This window comes from Sycon ciliatum, chromosome 9, assembly GCF_964019385.1.
Source record: "Sycon ciliatum chromosome 9, ocSycCili1.1, whole genome shotgun sequence".
In the NCBI taxonomy this organism is placed as follows: domain Eukaryota; kingdom Metazoa; phylum Porifera; class Calcarea; order Leucosolenida; family Sycettidae; genus Sycon; species Sycon ciliatum.
Genome location: NC_088651.1, coordinates 13375131 through 13390170, shown reverse-complemented (window position 1 = coordinate 13390170; position 15040 = coordinate 13375131). Strand labels below are relative to the sequence as shown.

Below are 15040 nucleotides of genomic sequence, written 5' to 3'. Positions count from 1 at the left end.
CCTCTGTGCTGCGCTGACGAGTCCACAAAGGACGAAACAGTTCTGTCCGCAGATTGAGCAAGTAATTATTATGTACATGCACATCTGAAACCGATAATTATGAATTATGCACATGCGAACCCTCAGCAAACAATTTCGGGCATTTTTTATACACACATTGTGTATTATATTGGCAGATCGGATTTATTGACAGATCGAATATAGTGACATTTGTTCTCTCCCGAAGGAGTTTCGTTTTACACAATCACTACTGTATGTAACGAGATAATTATACACTCAACAGTGCGGCAACAAGGCACGAAACTAACAACGACATAGGGACTGTCACCAGAAACGAAGACTATGTATCCCGAGTCCTAAGGCTCCTAACTAATTCCCTTGCTCTCAGCAATCCTGGGTACTTTTGTCTGATGTCGTTATCAGTACGTGCCGCAACCCTGCCAACCTAATAGTCGGAAGAGAGAACGGAAGAAATTTGTCGAGGTCGGCAAAGTAAGTCACTCTTGATTGTTGTCATTCGTACTTGGATTCTTCTTTCACTGTGTTGTGTCGTGCGAGTCATACTCATATCATGCAGCTTAAAGTTTTAGAGGCAATCTTCATTCACTTGTACAAGCCAGTGTTGTGTGTACAGAAGGCAAGTGTTATCACCCTCAAATTGTTTACGTAGTGTATGGTGCGAGTGTTGTTAGTATGATTGTCCCCCCCCCCCCTCCGTTCACACATCATTCCGTCTGTTCAGGTTCTTTCTTTGTTTTGCTGATGCTGATGATTCACATATGCATTGTTCTTACCTGTTGAGCTTGCCCACCACTGAATAGATGTAGTATTATCACCTTTTATGTTTCGCTCTTTTTTTACCTTCTTTCACTTTTATTAAGTCCATATAAGATAAGTTCAAGTTGTTCCCATTCCATTGTTACGTAGATTCACTGATGACTGTAACAAGCAAACAGTTCTGAACGAATCCTCGCTTTCCCTTCCTTGTGTGCCTAGCGATAATCGTACAACATTTTACACATACATGTACATGTCGACATACATGTATATAAAATGCTTACTGTGGAATTTAAAGAGTCGGCGTGGAGAAAGCAATTTTATTAGTGCAATTAGGAGTATAATAGATGCAGACATGGCCAGACAACAACGAGTTCATGGAATTTTTAAGGATTTTTATGTTATTCAAAATCGATTTTCGTGTTCCGCTCATCAGTGAATAGTATCGGAACTGAGGGTACTGTGTACAAAAATAGAACATTTTATAACAGCATAATTAAAAGTGTGAACAAAAAAGGAAGTGCTACAGCATTACATAATAGGTGTCAAACATAGTGCTAACATATAATATAACTTAGTGCAGGCACAAAGCATGAGGTGATACAGTGCAACATGACACAACATTTACATCTGATAACCAGCTACGAGAACAACTTTAGCGCGACTACATGCTTCTTTTGTTTACAAAGAACAGGATTATGCACACGAATACATAAAGCTTCCAGAACCTTCAACTGCTTAACATAACTTGCACGGCACAAAACAGAAAAGTGAGAATCATCGTACACACTAAGACAATCTGGACGTGATAACAAGTGACAAAATACAGCTGACTTTTTGCTCACGTCGCTCTCTTCCGTCTCATCCCGCTCCTTTCCTTCAACCTCCTCCGCCTTATCCTCGTCCTCCGTCTCATCTTCATCATCATCGTCCTCATCACCACCATCATCATCATCAGTCACTTGGAATTAGTTGTCTTTGTTAGGCCTTGACAGATTATGCTAGCATAATTTTTCGCATAATTCCTACCAAAATCGAATAATCGCATAATTCGAGGCAAATTGCATACGAATCGCATAAAATTGGAATTATCCGCCTGTTCGCATCAATTTCCACACAGTTGTACATGGTCTACAAGTACAAGTACAAGTAGATGCACCTGGAAGTCGTAGGTTTACGACTCCCTTGAAAACATGTCCAGTCCTCTACAATCAGTGACGGTCGTAGCTAGGTCGGACGGTGCGTTGACCCCGTTGAACTTTTGCTACTACAGTTCAACACCCTCTACAAAAACATTCTCCTGTTATTTTGCACAGAACCATCATATACATCAGCAGCATAATGCGGCATAATAATATTATGATAAATTTTAGCATAAGAATAGCATAATTCTGCAACTTTTCAGCAATGCGAAAAGCATAATTTCACGAAAATATTGGCATAATCTGTCAAGGCCTAGTCTTTGTAGCTATATTAAAACAGCTGTCTCCGACACGCTTGTTCACATTACAGCTAATTCCAGTAATTACAGAGACACGCTGGAATAGGCAGCCATTCACAAACAAACGATCACGAAATGACGATGTCACACATCTTTGGGAATGCACACGTCCAGGAATCATGACAATGGGCGCACAAAACTACACTGGCTGTTGTGATACTGGCATTCACCTGCTCATATTCCTCTCATTCGTTCTTCTTCATGACGCCGCTTCGAGTCTTTTCTTAGCCAGCACCTTGCCATGCTCCACCATGGCTTTGAACAATTCCTCTGCTGTCCATTCTTTTCTAGAATGTGATTCTTGTGAAGCAGGTTCTAGGTAACTTCCTAAATAATGGTATAGAGTTTCGCGATCAGGAATACTGGATTCTGGCAATCCCTTCAAGAAGACTTCATACTCCAGGACAGCCATGAAGTAATCCTCGGCATGAACAGTCCGTATGCTTCCCATTATGATGTGCTTGAGAACGGAATGTTTGATTGTGAGCTGTATGACGGCGTCTATCCATTGTCTGGTCCCCACCACAGGAACACGTTCATGATCACTGATCTCACCGACGAAATCCCAATGAACGAAGGGATTATACGTCCATACAGGAGTGATCGAAGCGATCATAAATTGCTCAAAACAGTGTCCACATGCCTTGGCCAGGGAGGTTAATACACTTTTGTCGTGCTTTGCGATGCTGTAAAAACATTTTGCAATATCAACAAGCCTTCTCGATCGGTACACATAGGGCAAGTATGATTCTAGCGTTGAGATATCGCTTTGCAAATGTTCGATCAAAGCTTCTTGGTTCTCTTCAATGGAGCCACACTTTTCTTGAAGCAAAGAAACCAAATCTTCTATTCTATATGCATCCGTGTTCATGCCTTCGTCTGAATCCGATGAATCTGGCCCAAACAACTTCCGCGAAACGTTTGGAAGAATTTCACACGCTTCATCTACAGATAAGAAGTCGACTTTGACCAGTTCACTCTGCAAACAAGAGAAGGTCCAGCTTGTGATCTGACCCGCAGTTGGAGGTGCCATCAACGCCAGACTCGATAATTGCCTTAGTAATTTGTGCTTATGCTCGAAAACCCTGCAATTAGGACTTCCAACCAGTACATGATTTACGAACACCCACGGGCTATGATGCAGGCTAGCCACACTGTCTGCTATGAAGAGAATTCGTGCAGCTCGAATATAGGACATTTCCAAGCAAGGACTGAGATGATACCGCTTCTGCATGGGATGGAAACACATACAGAATGACAAATACAGAAAATATGCATGTATTCATTTGTTTCTGGGAATTTAAAACAGGACAAATATGAAAAACAAAAGCTGTCACCACCAGGTCTTGAACCAGGGGCGTAAATGTACAGTCAGTTAAGCATGTACAGTCCGTATCTCCTATAAGGTTGGTGATGATCGTGAGGATGACGAGCGGAACGAGGAAGAGGATGATGAGATGGACGAGGAGGAGTCGGGTGGGAAGGAGCGAGATGAGGCGGATGAATGTGTTGATCGTAAGAAGTCAGCTGTGTGTCTACACTTGTTATCTCGTCGTGACTGTCTTAGCGTGTACTTCAAGTATGATGACTCTCATTTTTCTGTACTGTGTCGTGCGCGTTATGTCCAACAGTTGAAAGTCCTTGAGGCAGTTTGTATACGTATTCACAAGCCTGTTTTGTGAAGCAGAAGGAGCACGTTGTTGCACTGAAGTTGTATTCGTAGGTTGACACTTCGTTTAGCGCCTTCTCGCCTTTGGTTACGTAATCTTGTTACCTTTTTGCGTTTCCTCTAGTGGTTTTATTGCACTTGTATCTTGTTGTTATTTCTAACACCTTTCTATTTACTGTACTTAACTTCAGTTTCTTTGGTTGTATCCTTAGTTCCGTATTTTTCCCACTGATGATAGGAACAAGAAAATCGATTATGGGTTTTCAATAATATTTTTGTTATAAAATACACAGTAAATACATGTCTACCAACACCTTGAGCCTTTTTGCGGATGACTCCAATATTCTGTGCATTTCCCCACCAACTACCACAATTACGGCTCACTTGTCTCAGATTGAGACTGATCTAGCAGCGTGTATCTCATGGGCTGAACATTCTGGATCAAGGTTTAACGTAAGTAAGTGCGCCCATATTGTATTCCACTCAGGCAGGACCACGGCAGCAGAGCGAACTGTTCAGATGAATGAAGCTAGCCTATGTCGACCTGAGGCTCATCGCCATCTTGGAGTCATATTAACCCCCTCCCTAGATTTCCGTGAGCACATTCGTTCCATTATCTCTAAATTTCGTAGCAGAGTGTTCTTGCTTAGTCGTATGGCTCTTTTCTTTCCTCCATCGATCATTTCTATCTTGTATAAGTCATACGTTCGCCCTACCCTAGAGTACTCTATCCCCGTCTGGTTTTCCTCTCTGACGGTCCAAGACCAGGATAGTATGAGTAGGCTCCAAGCATCTGCAGCCAGAGGATATCTTGCCGCTAAATTAGGGAGGAAGCCAGATTGGATGACTCCAAAAGAAAATCTTAACCAGCGTGCAGGCTGGGAAGCTATAAAATGGCGATTACAGATCCTTTCATTATGCTATTTTCACCACATTGTCTACACCTTTCCTTCTGTTCTCTTTAATTTCAAATTTCGATTTTCATCTTCCTCCCGACACCCCAAGTCTCTTGTCCTTCCACCAACTGGCAATTACTTCGCTAAATCCTTCCTTTTCCTTATCGCTGTTGCTTGGAATAAACTTCCTGCTGATATACGTTCACTCGATAGTCCCACGCTATTTAATCGCCAGGTAAGGAAGCTGTATGAAGTTTACCGCCTCTCAGTTTCCGGCATACCTAGTTTCACGTGTTGAACAATATAGTCTAAATCCGCTACTGCAGTTATTTTGTTTTAGTGCCTTTCCAGTGTTCTATAAGCACTCCTGGTTCTCAATCTATTGTTCTTCCTCTCATTTGACTTAGAAAATCTCAGATTTTGAGTTTTTTGCGCTCCATACATACATGTAGTTTTATTTTCATTAATTTATTGGTTTGGTGAGACTCCCATGATAGGTATCCATTTACCTCTGGAGAATCCGTAAATAAACAAACAATACAAAAACAATGTCAAACAAGTAACGTAGTTGAGTGATGTCTGCGACCTTAATCCTATTCATAACTTTATTAATCTCCACGTAGATTATTTGCTTATTATATTCATGTGCCATAGCTAAGTATATACAGTTATCGCGTAAAGTAATAATCGTCTATAGTGATAAGTATAGGATATTGACCAAGACGAGGTCTATATGGGAAATATAGGCCGAGTAAAACACCGAGGTCCGCCGAGGTCTATTACGAGGCCTATATTTCCCATATAGACCGAAGTCGAGGTCAATATCCTATTTATCACGAATCCTTTGCCATAACCCCAGAATTTGAACCTTTAGCAGCTATTTTAACCTTTTTAGTATAGCATTTGTACTATAGAGTATAGTGTACATAGGATGTTGCCTATTTTGGGTACAAGACTGTAAGAACAACAGGGTTCAACATCTGCAGCACAGTGGCTGGGTGGTATGGGGTTGCTTGAGATTCATACTGTTGTGGGTTCAAATCCTGCTTGTTCTCTTCCTTTGTCTTGTTTCTTTCAAATTTTCTTTTTGAAGTGGAGAGAAATTTTCTAAGTCCCTCCAAAGTCGAAAGATTACAATGCCTAAGTGGTCGATACAAGCGGTCGATATTGCGGCGATATTGGTAATATAGGACCAGTCAAGGATCACGAGAATTAGTGGAGGTCGATATAGAAGAGTGATAATCGTCAATAGTAATACATGTACATGTATATCGCCTATAGTGATGAACTTCATGATTATTTGAAAAGACCTTTATTACAAATCTTAGTAGAGAGTTGCACGATGCCAACACGGATCCCCGAATATTTAATATTAAATATATAAATAGTTTAGAACAATTTAAAGGAATACTTCAACTCAACGACTCATTCGGAATCACTTGGAGCACTACACTTGAAAGGAAGAGTTATGAAAAAAGACAATGCACGCGACTAGTTACCTGACATATCCGTTTGAACGTGTATTCATTTAGCAGCATCTCCCTGAGTCGCCTGCTAGTGCCCGACAGCTGAAAGATGTCCGCAACTGACAGCATAGGTAGTAATGTTGCTTGCCATACATCAAAGAGGACACTATCCAGCCCATACTCCACTGATACTGGGTCCACTAGCTGGCAATGATCTTCAGGTTCATGTCGAGAGCTGGCGGTACCAGATGCTGCTGGAGCTGTGCACATGTGCCCATTGTCACTAGCGCTGGCATGATGTAAGCGGTATGCTAAATGAATCAGGAGCGCAATTACAAAGCTGATTAGTACTGCAAAAATTAATTTTCGAGTACTAACTTCCACTGTTGCATTATCATCACAATGATCAGCTTGGTAATATGAATCCATTGCTAGGGTATGTTGATCACTCCTCGTAGTTAAGATCCTTGCAGTGGAAACCTTTTCAACACGGATCAACACACAAGCCCAGGCATACCAAAGAACACACACACACACACACACACACACACACACACACACACACACACACACACACACACATACACAAAATCGTGAGCGGTGTTTTGTTCAGTCATGGCGGGACGCCAGTGAAGTCGATGGTTCGGTTTTACTTTTTTAATTTATTTTTTACTTCAAAACAAGTAGTTTATTTTTTTATCACATTGCACATACCTACGGAAGAAGGGGAAACTTTAAATACTTTGTCAAAGATTTCGCCTCGTTTCAGGTATTGTTTTGCTACCACCAGTATCAGGCAGGCACAGTGGGTTGGTCAAAGACCATGATTGAGATACGAGAGGTACCTGGTTCAAAAGAATCAAGTCCTGCCTGGGAGCGGTTTTTCCAGCCGTGCTGCTACCCACAGTCAACTGGGAACTTGTGGCCAGGCACAAGGGGTACATGGATGCAGCTAATGGGGTCGTTTTCGGCACTTGTGCCAGTGGTTGTGAGACTTGCCCACTCACCCCCACCGTTAGGCGCTGCATCTGCCGCTAGGGTTTATCGGGTGTTAGCGGCCGTCGTGAGTTCCCTTCGGGAACGGATACGATAATTTACTTACTTTAGTACCGACAACTGTCAGTGAAGACTGTGGACAGTGATCCCAGAGGTTATTTCATAGACTAGCCTTACCTAGGTCAGAGGAAACCTTACTTCTCAACTTAAACTCCCAAAAAACGGTCTCTTCACTGCGATTCAAGTTCAAATTTACATTAGGCCAAAGTTTCGGGCATGGCCCATCGTCAGAATCAGAAAAACAGGAAATTGGAATTAATCTTAGTACGCCGGAACAGAGTTCTAAAATATATTTTCAAAAGCCAAATTTAACTTTTATCCTCCCATTGTTCTCATATGGGAACAAGAATAAGGCCCAAACAGTGATGACATAAATTACCCCAAAATCGACGAATTGAGAACACTGGACAAAGTTTGTTTCTTGCTGTTACACTCAGCTTACAGGTGCTATAACTAGGAAGACATCACACATTCTTATCGAAGTAAAGCACTTCAAGCAGAGAATGAAATCTAGATTAGAATTCCTTCTTTCAATATAATCAACCAGAGATATTTTATTTATACAAATAGCCAACAGATGTCCCAAAGAATTAATGTATAACCATTACAAAAATTGAAGAAAGTGTTTCCGGAGTTTAGACTTACCTAGGAGCAGAGCCTTGCAACTGGTGGTGTCGGGGTGCAACTACAGTTTGCAGGGGAAAGGGATACCTGAGCTCGCCTGGCGATTTCAAGATACTGCTAGTGAACTGATGGTTAGCAAGATCGAGAACACTGATTTATACCTTCATACTACTAGAAACCTGCGTAACGGCTCCTGTGCGACTTTGCATGTAACGGCCCTGCGTGTGGTAAACATGTGCCAATGTAACGCTTCATAGCCTCACTGCGACATTGCCAGTACGGTACTACTACTACTGAGTAGTGTACTGTGTAGTGAAAGGAGCGGTGCTCTGACGTGGCAGCTCTGAGACGTGACAGCTCAGCTCTAAATCTTTACCGTAGCCGAATGTTGAGTTGTCTCTCAGAACTTACAGAAGAAGGTCGCAATGCATCCACGCATCGTTATTAACGTTTATTACTGCCATTGCTGACTGTTCATTGATCCACTAAGCTCTTAGTGTTCCAGCAGAAACCCACGTATTCGACACAGCTAGACGTGGGCAGCAGACAGTGAGCTTGTATTGGTAATAATTATCGCAATCATCTCTGCACGGCTAGCAGTGTTCAGAGCTAGCTGCATGCTACAAACTTCATGATGTACACACGCACATGTAGCTGGCTATTATTATTACTGTGCATTGGTCACACGCACAACCGCCACTCCATGTCAAGATGGCCACGTACGTGTGCACTGTCAGTACTTTAAGTTCAAGTGCTTGCCGAACTCATTGGTATTACGTGATCGTCAAAATATTCGTAGTAGTAGGTATTGAAGATGCCAACAAAGAATTTAAAGATTCGTCATTGGCTGCATTGCAGGCACTGACTTTATTCTTCGGAAATGTACTTACTGACTACTGTACCATGATTAAGTCATGTACATTTCGCTGCCCACTGTTCAATGTAGTTCACAGGACTAGGGCTGCGCAACGTTCGGCGCGTACTTCAGTGACGCGACTTGATTTCATTGCATGCACGGTACTGGAGGACAGTACACAGCTAGCTACGGACTACAGTCACGCCCTGCTACTTGAACATACTGAACTGACGTAGTCAAATCACTTCACAGGGCGGCGCACGCGTCATGCAGCAATCTTGATCTACTCCGCGAATGACCCGGCATCAACGAAAGACTGATGCCCCAATACAAGTTTTTTTGCGAATGTCATTGGTTGCATGCACTGACCCTATTAGTATTATTATTATTATAATTATGCATGTTCGCGTTGATGTCAACAATGTTCACATCTTCGCATATGCCAGAACCAAACGATCAGCTGTATGATACTGTAGAAGCAAGAATGCATTTTAACGGTACAACACAACGGACAATATACTTCACTATGGTGATTGCCAGCATGGTCGGTGACTACCGAAACCTATGCGGGGAAGTAATAGTCATGATGGAGTGGTAGATGCCAGCATACTGTGGCCTTCCTCAATATAGAGCAGGGCAAAAGTCTCTCCACTCCTCGCGACTAGCTGCGGTAGATCGAAGGCTGTCTAGGTCCGCTGCTGTCTTTAATTTGGCCATGTTCTTCTTCTCCAAGTCCTTGGACAGGGTTGTGACCAACGTTGTTCTTGGTCGCCCTCGGAACGACCCTTCTCGACATACAAAGTATCTGTCTTGTCATGGTTGACGCGTAAATGCCATTCACCCAGTACCTCCGCTGCAATGGGTTCGATATCCGTCAGCCACAGCCTCGAACTACTTATGAAGTCGGTATCATCTGCGTAGATCACTTCTGGGGGTAGGTGTTGGTCCTGTAGTGGACGGGGAGGTGCTGCGGCTCTGAAATCACGAAGAGCTGAATCTAGATATACAACAAAGAGAACTGGTCATAGTGCATCACCTTGTGGTGTTCCCACGTTGGTGTTGAAGAGCGATGACATATCGGTGCTTAAGCGTATGCGTAGGGTAGTGTTGCATAGAAGCACGCGGATGAGTCGGATGTTGACTCTATTCGTCATTTTATTTTTTTACTAAGTCCACTATGCTCCCGAAAGAATGCGGAAGGTGGTGGCGGGCCCTGCTGCTCAGCCGCCCTTATATCCCTAACCCGCGCTAAAACTCTCTCTTTCCACCGCCTATCACTGTTCAACACAGCTGCAGCCATCTACCGCTACTCGAGCAAAGTACAATCACATAACTAGTCGTTGTGGGTGCAGCGAACGTGTCATTCGTTCTCTGCTCCGCGTTTGACGTGGAATCGAAGAAGAGCTAAAGGACGAAGGCATTATCTCATCACCATGTTGTCTGGGTTTAAGGGCAACTGCTCTGGCAGCGATGTCGACTGAGTATTTTCCGATAGACTCAGCTCGGGCTGCATGGTACGTGAAGTCGAAGAAGTCAGAAGAAAAAAACCCATACTATCTAGTATCTACATGTACACAAACAAGCAATACCAACTTCAGGGTGTCGAGCCCCCTCCCCACAGGCGCTCTCTAGATAAAGCATTGTCACAGAGTCGAGGTGTTGGCCCCACCATATTGACTACCAATGAACGTTTCACACAATTGCTCGAATTAATTCACAACTTAAAATTCTTCCCTGTTCTCCAGCGACTTTTACAGCTGTCTCAACTTACTTCATAGTATTTTTCACCATGGCTATTGACCTCAGCGCTAGTATTTCACCATAACCTTAATTACAGAGGTTTCGGGGGCCAGTCAAAGCACTCTAGTGACTCTGCAAGGCACATTATACTGCGAATTAGTCACTGCCTTTGTTGCTGCTTATAGCTCATCTGTAGGTCATACTCGTCCCGACCCAAGTCCCAATCTAAAATTCACAACCACCCGGTCCTTGTCGGTGAATGAAGGTGCACACATAATTTCTATTACTCGTATTAGACGGCTGCTTTGAGAGCATCCTGGAAGCAAGGTGATCCTAGATGATCGGTTGTTGAAAGTACATTTCAACTGTGGGTGACGTACTGGTACGTGTACTTCATGCATTACGCTATGCTTCTATGTGGTGTGTTCGATCAGTACCCGTACCCTGTGACCTTACTGCCATTGAAAACAAAATTTTGACCCGGGAAATGCAACATGACCGAAGCCCTTTCATATGCTACACCCGGATAATGTGCATTGGAAGACTACAGCAACGTGTCAGAGTTTTCATTAAAACAGATTTCCGGAATTATGAAAAAGAAAGCAGCTTTAAGCAATGAAAACTTGAAAAGACACGGATTGGTTTACCAGAGACAAGGTCCATGGCTTGCGTGTAGCTATACATAATACCTGAAACAATGTTTTATTACAGGAAAATGAACAGTTACAATGATCCTAAACGGAGAAAGATCGAAATTGACATTACTGAACCGGTCGGAATGTTTACAGAATTTGGTGTTGTTCGTACATTTACCAACGCTAACAGTTTTTTCAAACCTAGCATTCATATTACAGCTAGTTCCACACATACAGAGACCCCCTCAAAATGACAGTGGTTAACAAAAAAGGTGACGAAATGAAACATTCACACATCTTTAGCAATGCACCCGTGTCCAGAAATCATGACCATGGGGGCACAAAACTGCAATGGCTGTTGTGATACTGGCACTCAGCTGCTCCGATATTCTCCTCATCCCTTCTTCTTCATGACGTGGCTTCGAGTCATTTCGTAGCCAACAACTTGCCATAGCCCTCCATGGCTTTGAACAATTCATCTGCTGTCCATTCTGTTCTAGAATGTGATCCTTGTAAGGCAGGTTGTAGGTAACTTCCCAAATGTAGGTAGAGAGTTGCACGATCAGGGATACTGGACTTTGGCAATCCTTTCAAGAACTCTTCATACTCCATGACAGCCATGAAATAATCCTCGACATGAACCGTCCGCATTATTCCCATTATCAGCAGCTTGAGAACGGAATGTTTGGTTGCGATCTGTCCGATGGCGTGTATCCAATGTCTAGTCCCGATCTCATCATCGTCTTCATCATAACTCCTCACCTCGACGAAATTCCAATGAACGAAAGGATTATACGTCCATACAGAAGGGATTGGAATCTGCAGACATTGCTCATAAAGGTATTCCCATAACCATGCTGTGCCCAGGGAGGTGAATACACTTTTGTCGTGCTTTGCAATGCTGTAAAAACATTTTGCAATGTCAACAAGCCTTCTCGATCGGTACACATAGGGCAAGTATGATTCTAGCGTTGAGATATCGCGTTGCAAATGTTCGATCAAGGCTTCTTGGTTCTCTTCAATAGAGCCACATTTTTCTAGAAGCAAAGAAACCAAATCTTCTATTCTATATTCATCCGTGTTCATGCCTTCGTCTGAATCCGATGAATCTGGCCCAAACAACTTCCGCGAAACGTTTGGAAGAATTTCACACGCTTCATCTACAGATAAGAACTCGACTTTGACCAGTTCACTCTGCAAACAAGAGAAAGTCCAGCTTGTGATGTGACCCGCAGTTGGAGGTGCCATCAACGCCAGAGTCGATAATTGCTTTAGCAATGTATCCTTATGGTCGAAAACCCGGCGATTAGCCCTTTCGACAAGCAAATCATTTATGCTCTCCCACGGGCTATGATGCATACTAGCCACACTGTCTGCTATGTAGAGAATTCGTGCAGCTCGAATATACGACATTTCCAAGTTAGGACTGAGATGATACCGCCTCTGCATGGCATAGAAACACATGACAATGACAAATACAGAAAATATGCATGAATTCATTCGTTTCAGGAATTTGCAAACAGGACAGATATGAAGATCAAAAGCTGTCACCACCAGGTCTTGAACCAGGGCCGTAAAATGTACATGTACGTACATACATGTTTTTGAACATTCAAGCGATGCCGACACGTGAACATTATTATAATAATATTTCAATATAACTAATAATAATAGTAGGGGAGCTTTGCGAAAACGAATTGTACAATCCGAAAGCCAAACTCCTACCGTATGCGTATGAGTTTAGCTTTCGGACTGTGCAATTCGTTTTAGAAAAGATACCCCTTCTTTACTTGTCTTTGAGCATAATAATAGTATATGTAAATTTTCGAATTTACAATCCACTTGTTCACTCCAAGTGTATAAATCCTTTTGTAATTTCACAATTCTCTTTAATCACGAAATCCATTGATATTTGTAAGAAGAAAAACGTTCTGGAATACTTATTTCGTCCCTACGGTTGTGATATGAGTGCACATAATAGTTTTATTCATTGCACTTGTTCATTCCTAAAGTTTGTACTCGGTTGTTGAGCCAATGTAATCATTGATAAATAAAGGAAGGACTGAATGTTGTGAGTCATGACCAGTTAACTGTTCACCAAAGTGACTAGATAATTTATACAGTCAGGAAGTGCAACAACAAAGGACAAAACCGACTTTGGAGTTAGTACCAGGTCCGCGTTGTATATCTCAGTGCTGTTTTTGCTTGTTGTTGAACTTACTTACTCCGTTAACAAAAAAACTTCGTGATGGATTTTTGAGGGCCTGGTTTGCGCATAAATTGTTTTGAAATAAGTCGCTATTATTTTCTCGGCCTTGCTTGGCATGCCATGAGAGAGATACGATTCAAGGAAAGCGACCTTGCACAACAAGCCAAGCGGAATAGAAGGTTGCGCTGTGGCAAAATTTCACATTGGTTCTCACCTGACATAGACGCTTAAACGTGTACTCATTGAGCAGCAGCTTCTTAACATTCCTCGAAACTCCACACAGCAGAAAGATGTCCAGAATGGACAACATTGGCAATAATGTATCTTGCCACACGTCAAATGAAACACTATCCAGTTCATGCAGAATTGGGCACTGCTCCGTCACCTGGAGATCTTCAGATACATGTAGTGAGCTCGTTGCATCGCTGTTTGTGGATTCTAGATGCAATTCTTCTTGCTGGAGTGTATCATCACCAGTAAGAGAGTGATTAGCAGCAGCCATTAGCTCTGGCATAGCATATACATTCTCAGTAGCGATGTCATGTTGCGGCTTGGCTACCTCGGTTGCGTTATCGTCGCGAACGTCAGGCTTCTGATGGGCATCCATTGCCAATGTAAGCTCCACAAAATTGCTGATTTCCGTGAACAACTGCACACTCAACCAACGGACACAGGGCAGTACAGAGGAGTACAGAATAACATCTACATGGATATGCCGCACATAGACAGTCACCAGCAAACAAACAAATAATTCGCTAAACAGATAATGCATAGCGCAATAGATCTACATCTGGGAAATACATGAACATGGATATGAATCGCCAATAGCATGTTCTTAACTATAACTTATTGAAAACACGAGTACCTCTCCTAATTATTGCACGCATTATAATAGTTTTTTATAATAGAATCAAAGAGACCAACAAATGTTCCAAACAATTTATAACCATTACAAATTGAAGACATTGTTTCCAGGGTGTTGACAAGGTTTAGACTTACCTTGTTGCAGAAACTTGCACCTGGTGATGTCGGGCTTCAACTACAATTTCCAGGGAAAAGGGATACCTGAGCTCACCTGGTGATTTGAACTTGAAGACACTGCTAGTGAACTGATGGTTAGCAAGATCGAGAACACTGATTTATACCTTCATACTACTACTAATTCTACTACTGAGTAGTGTACTGTGTAATGAAAGGAGCGGTGCTCTGACGTGGCAGCTCTGAGACGTGACAGCTCAGCTCTAGCCTATACCGTAGGCGTAAAATGAGTTTTCTCTCAGAAGAAGGTCACAGTGCATCCACGTATCGTTATGAACGTTTATTACTGCCATGGCTGACTGTTCATTGACCCACTAAGCTCTTAGTGTTCCCGCAGAAACCTACGTATTCGACACCCATAGACGTGGGCAGCAGAAAGTGAGTTTGTATTGGTAATAATTCTCGCAATCATCTCTGCACGGTTAGCAGTGCGCAGAGCTGCACGCCACGGCCTCCATGATGTACACCCGCACATTTAGCTGACTGATTACTGTGCATTTGTCACACGCACAACCGCCACTGCATTTTAAAATGGTCACGTGTACTTTACATGCCGAACTGATTCCCCGTGTA

The 15040-nt window shown here is 42.7% G+C and overlaps 2 protein-coding genes across 2 annotated transcripts; both read right to left on the bottom strand.

The window, feature by feature from the left end:
• Positions 1–2205: 2205 nt before the first annotated feature.
• Positions 2206–8100, bottom strand: LOC135824954 (uncharacterized). The gene is made up of 3 exons (XM_065337693.1): positions 8011–8100; positions 6343–6789; positions 2206–3506 (listed from the first exon to the last, which is right to left on the bottom strand). Exons 2-3 carry the CDS (start codon positions 6736–6738, stop codon positions 2478–2480), a joined length of 1425 nt encoding a protein of 474 aa, XP_065193765.1. The 5' UTR covers positions 6739–6789; positions 8011–8100; the 3' UTR covers positions 2206–2477.
• Positions 8101–11174: 3074 nt separating this feature from the next.
• LOC135825163 (uncharacterized) lies at positions 11175–14523 on the bottom strand. The gene is made up of 3 exons (XM_065337888.1): positions 14429–14523; positions 13644–14078; positions 11175–12663 (listed from the first exon to the last, which is right to left on the bottom strand). The coding sequence occupies exons 2-3, from the start codon at positions 14034–14036 to the stop codon at positions 11647–11649; spliced, it is 1410 nt and encodes a 469-aa protein (XP_065193960.1). The 5' UTR covers positions 14037–14078; positions 14429–14523; the 3' UTR covers positions 11175–11646.
• Positions 14524–15040: the final 517 nt, after the last annotated feature.

Excerpts from the sequence above, each read along its gene's own strand:
- LOC135824954 (XM_065337693.1), bottom strand. The coding sequence starts at position 6,738 with ATGGATTCATATTACCAAGCTGATCATTGTGATGATAATGCAACAGTG. Across the intron at positions 3,507-6,342 it reads CGTTCAAACGGATATGTCAG|AAGCGGTATCATCTCAGTCC; the intron begins GTAACTAGTCGC and ends CATCCCATGCAG.
- LOC135825163 (XM_065337888.1), bottom strand. The coding sequence starts at position 14,036 with ATGGATGCCCATCAGAAGCCTGACGTTCGCGACGATAACGCAACCGAG. Across the intron at positions 12,664-13,643 it reads CGTTTAAGCGTCTATGTCAG|AGGCGGTATCATCTCAGTCC; the intron begins GTGAGAACCAAT and ends TATGCCATGCAG.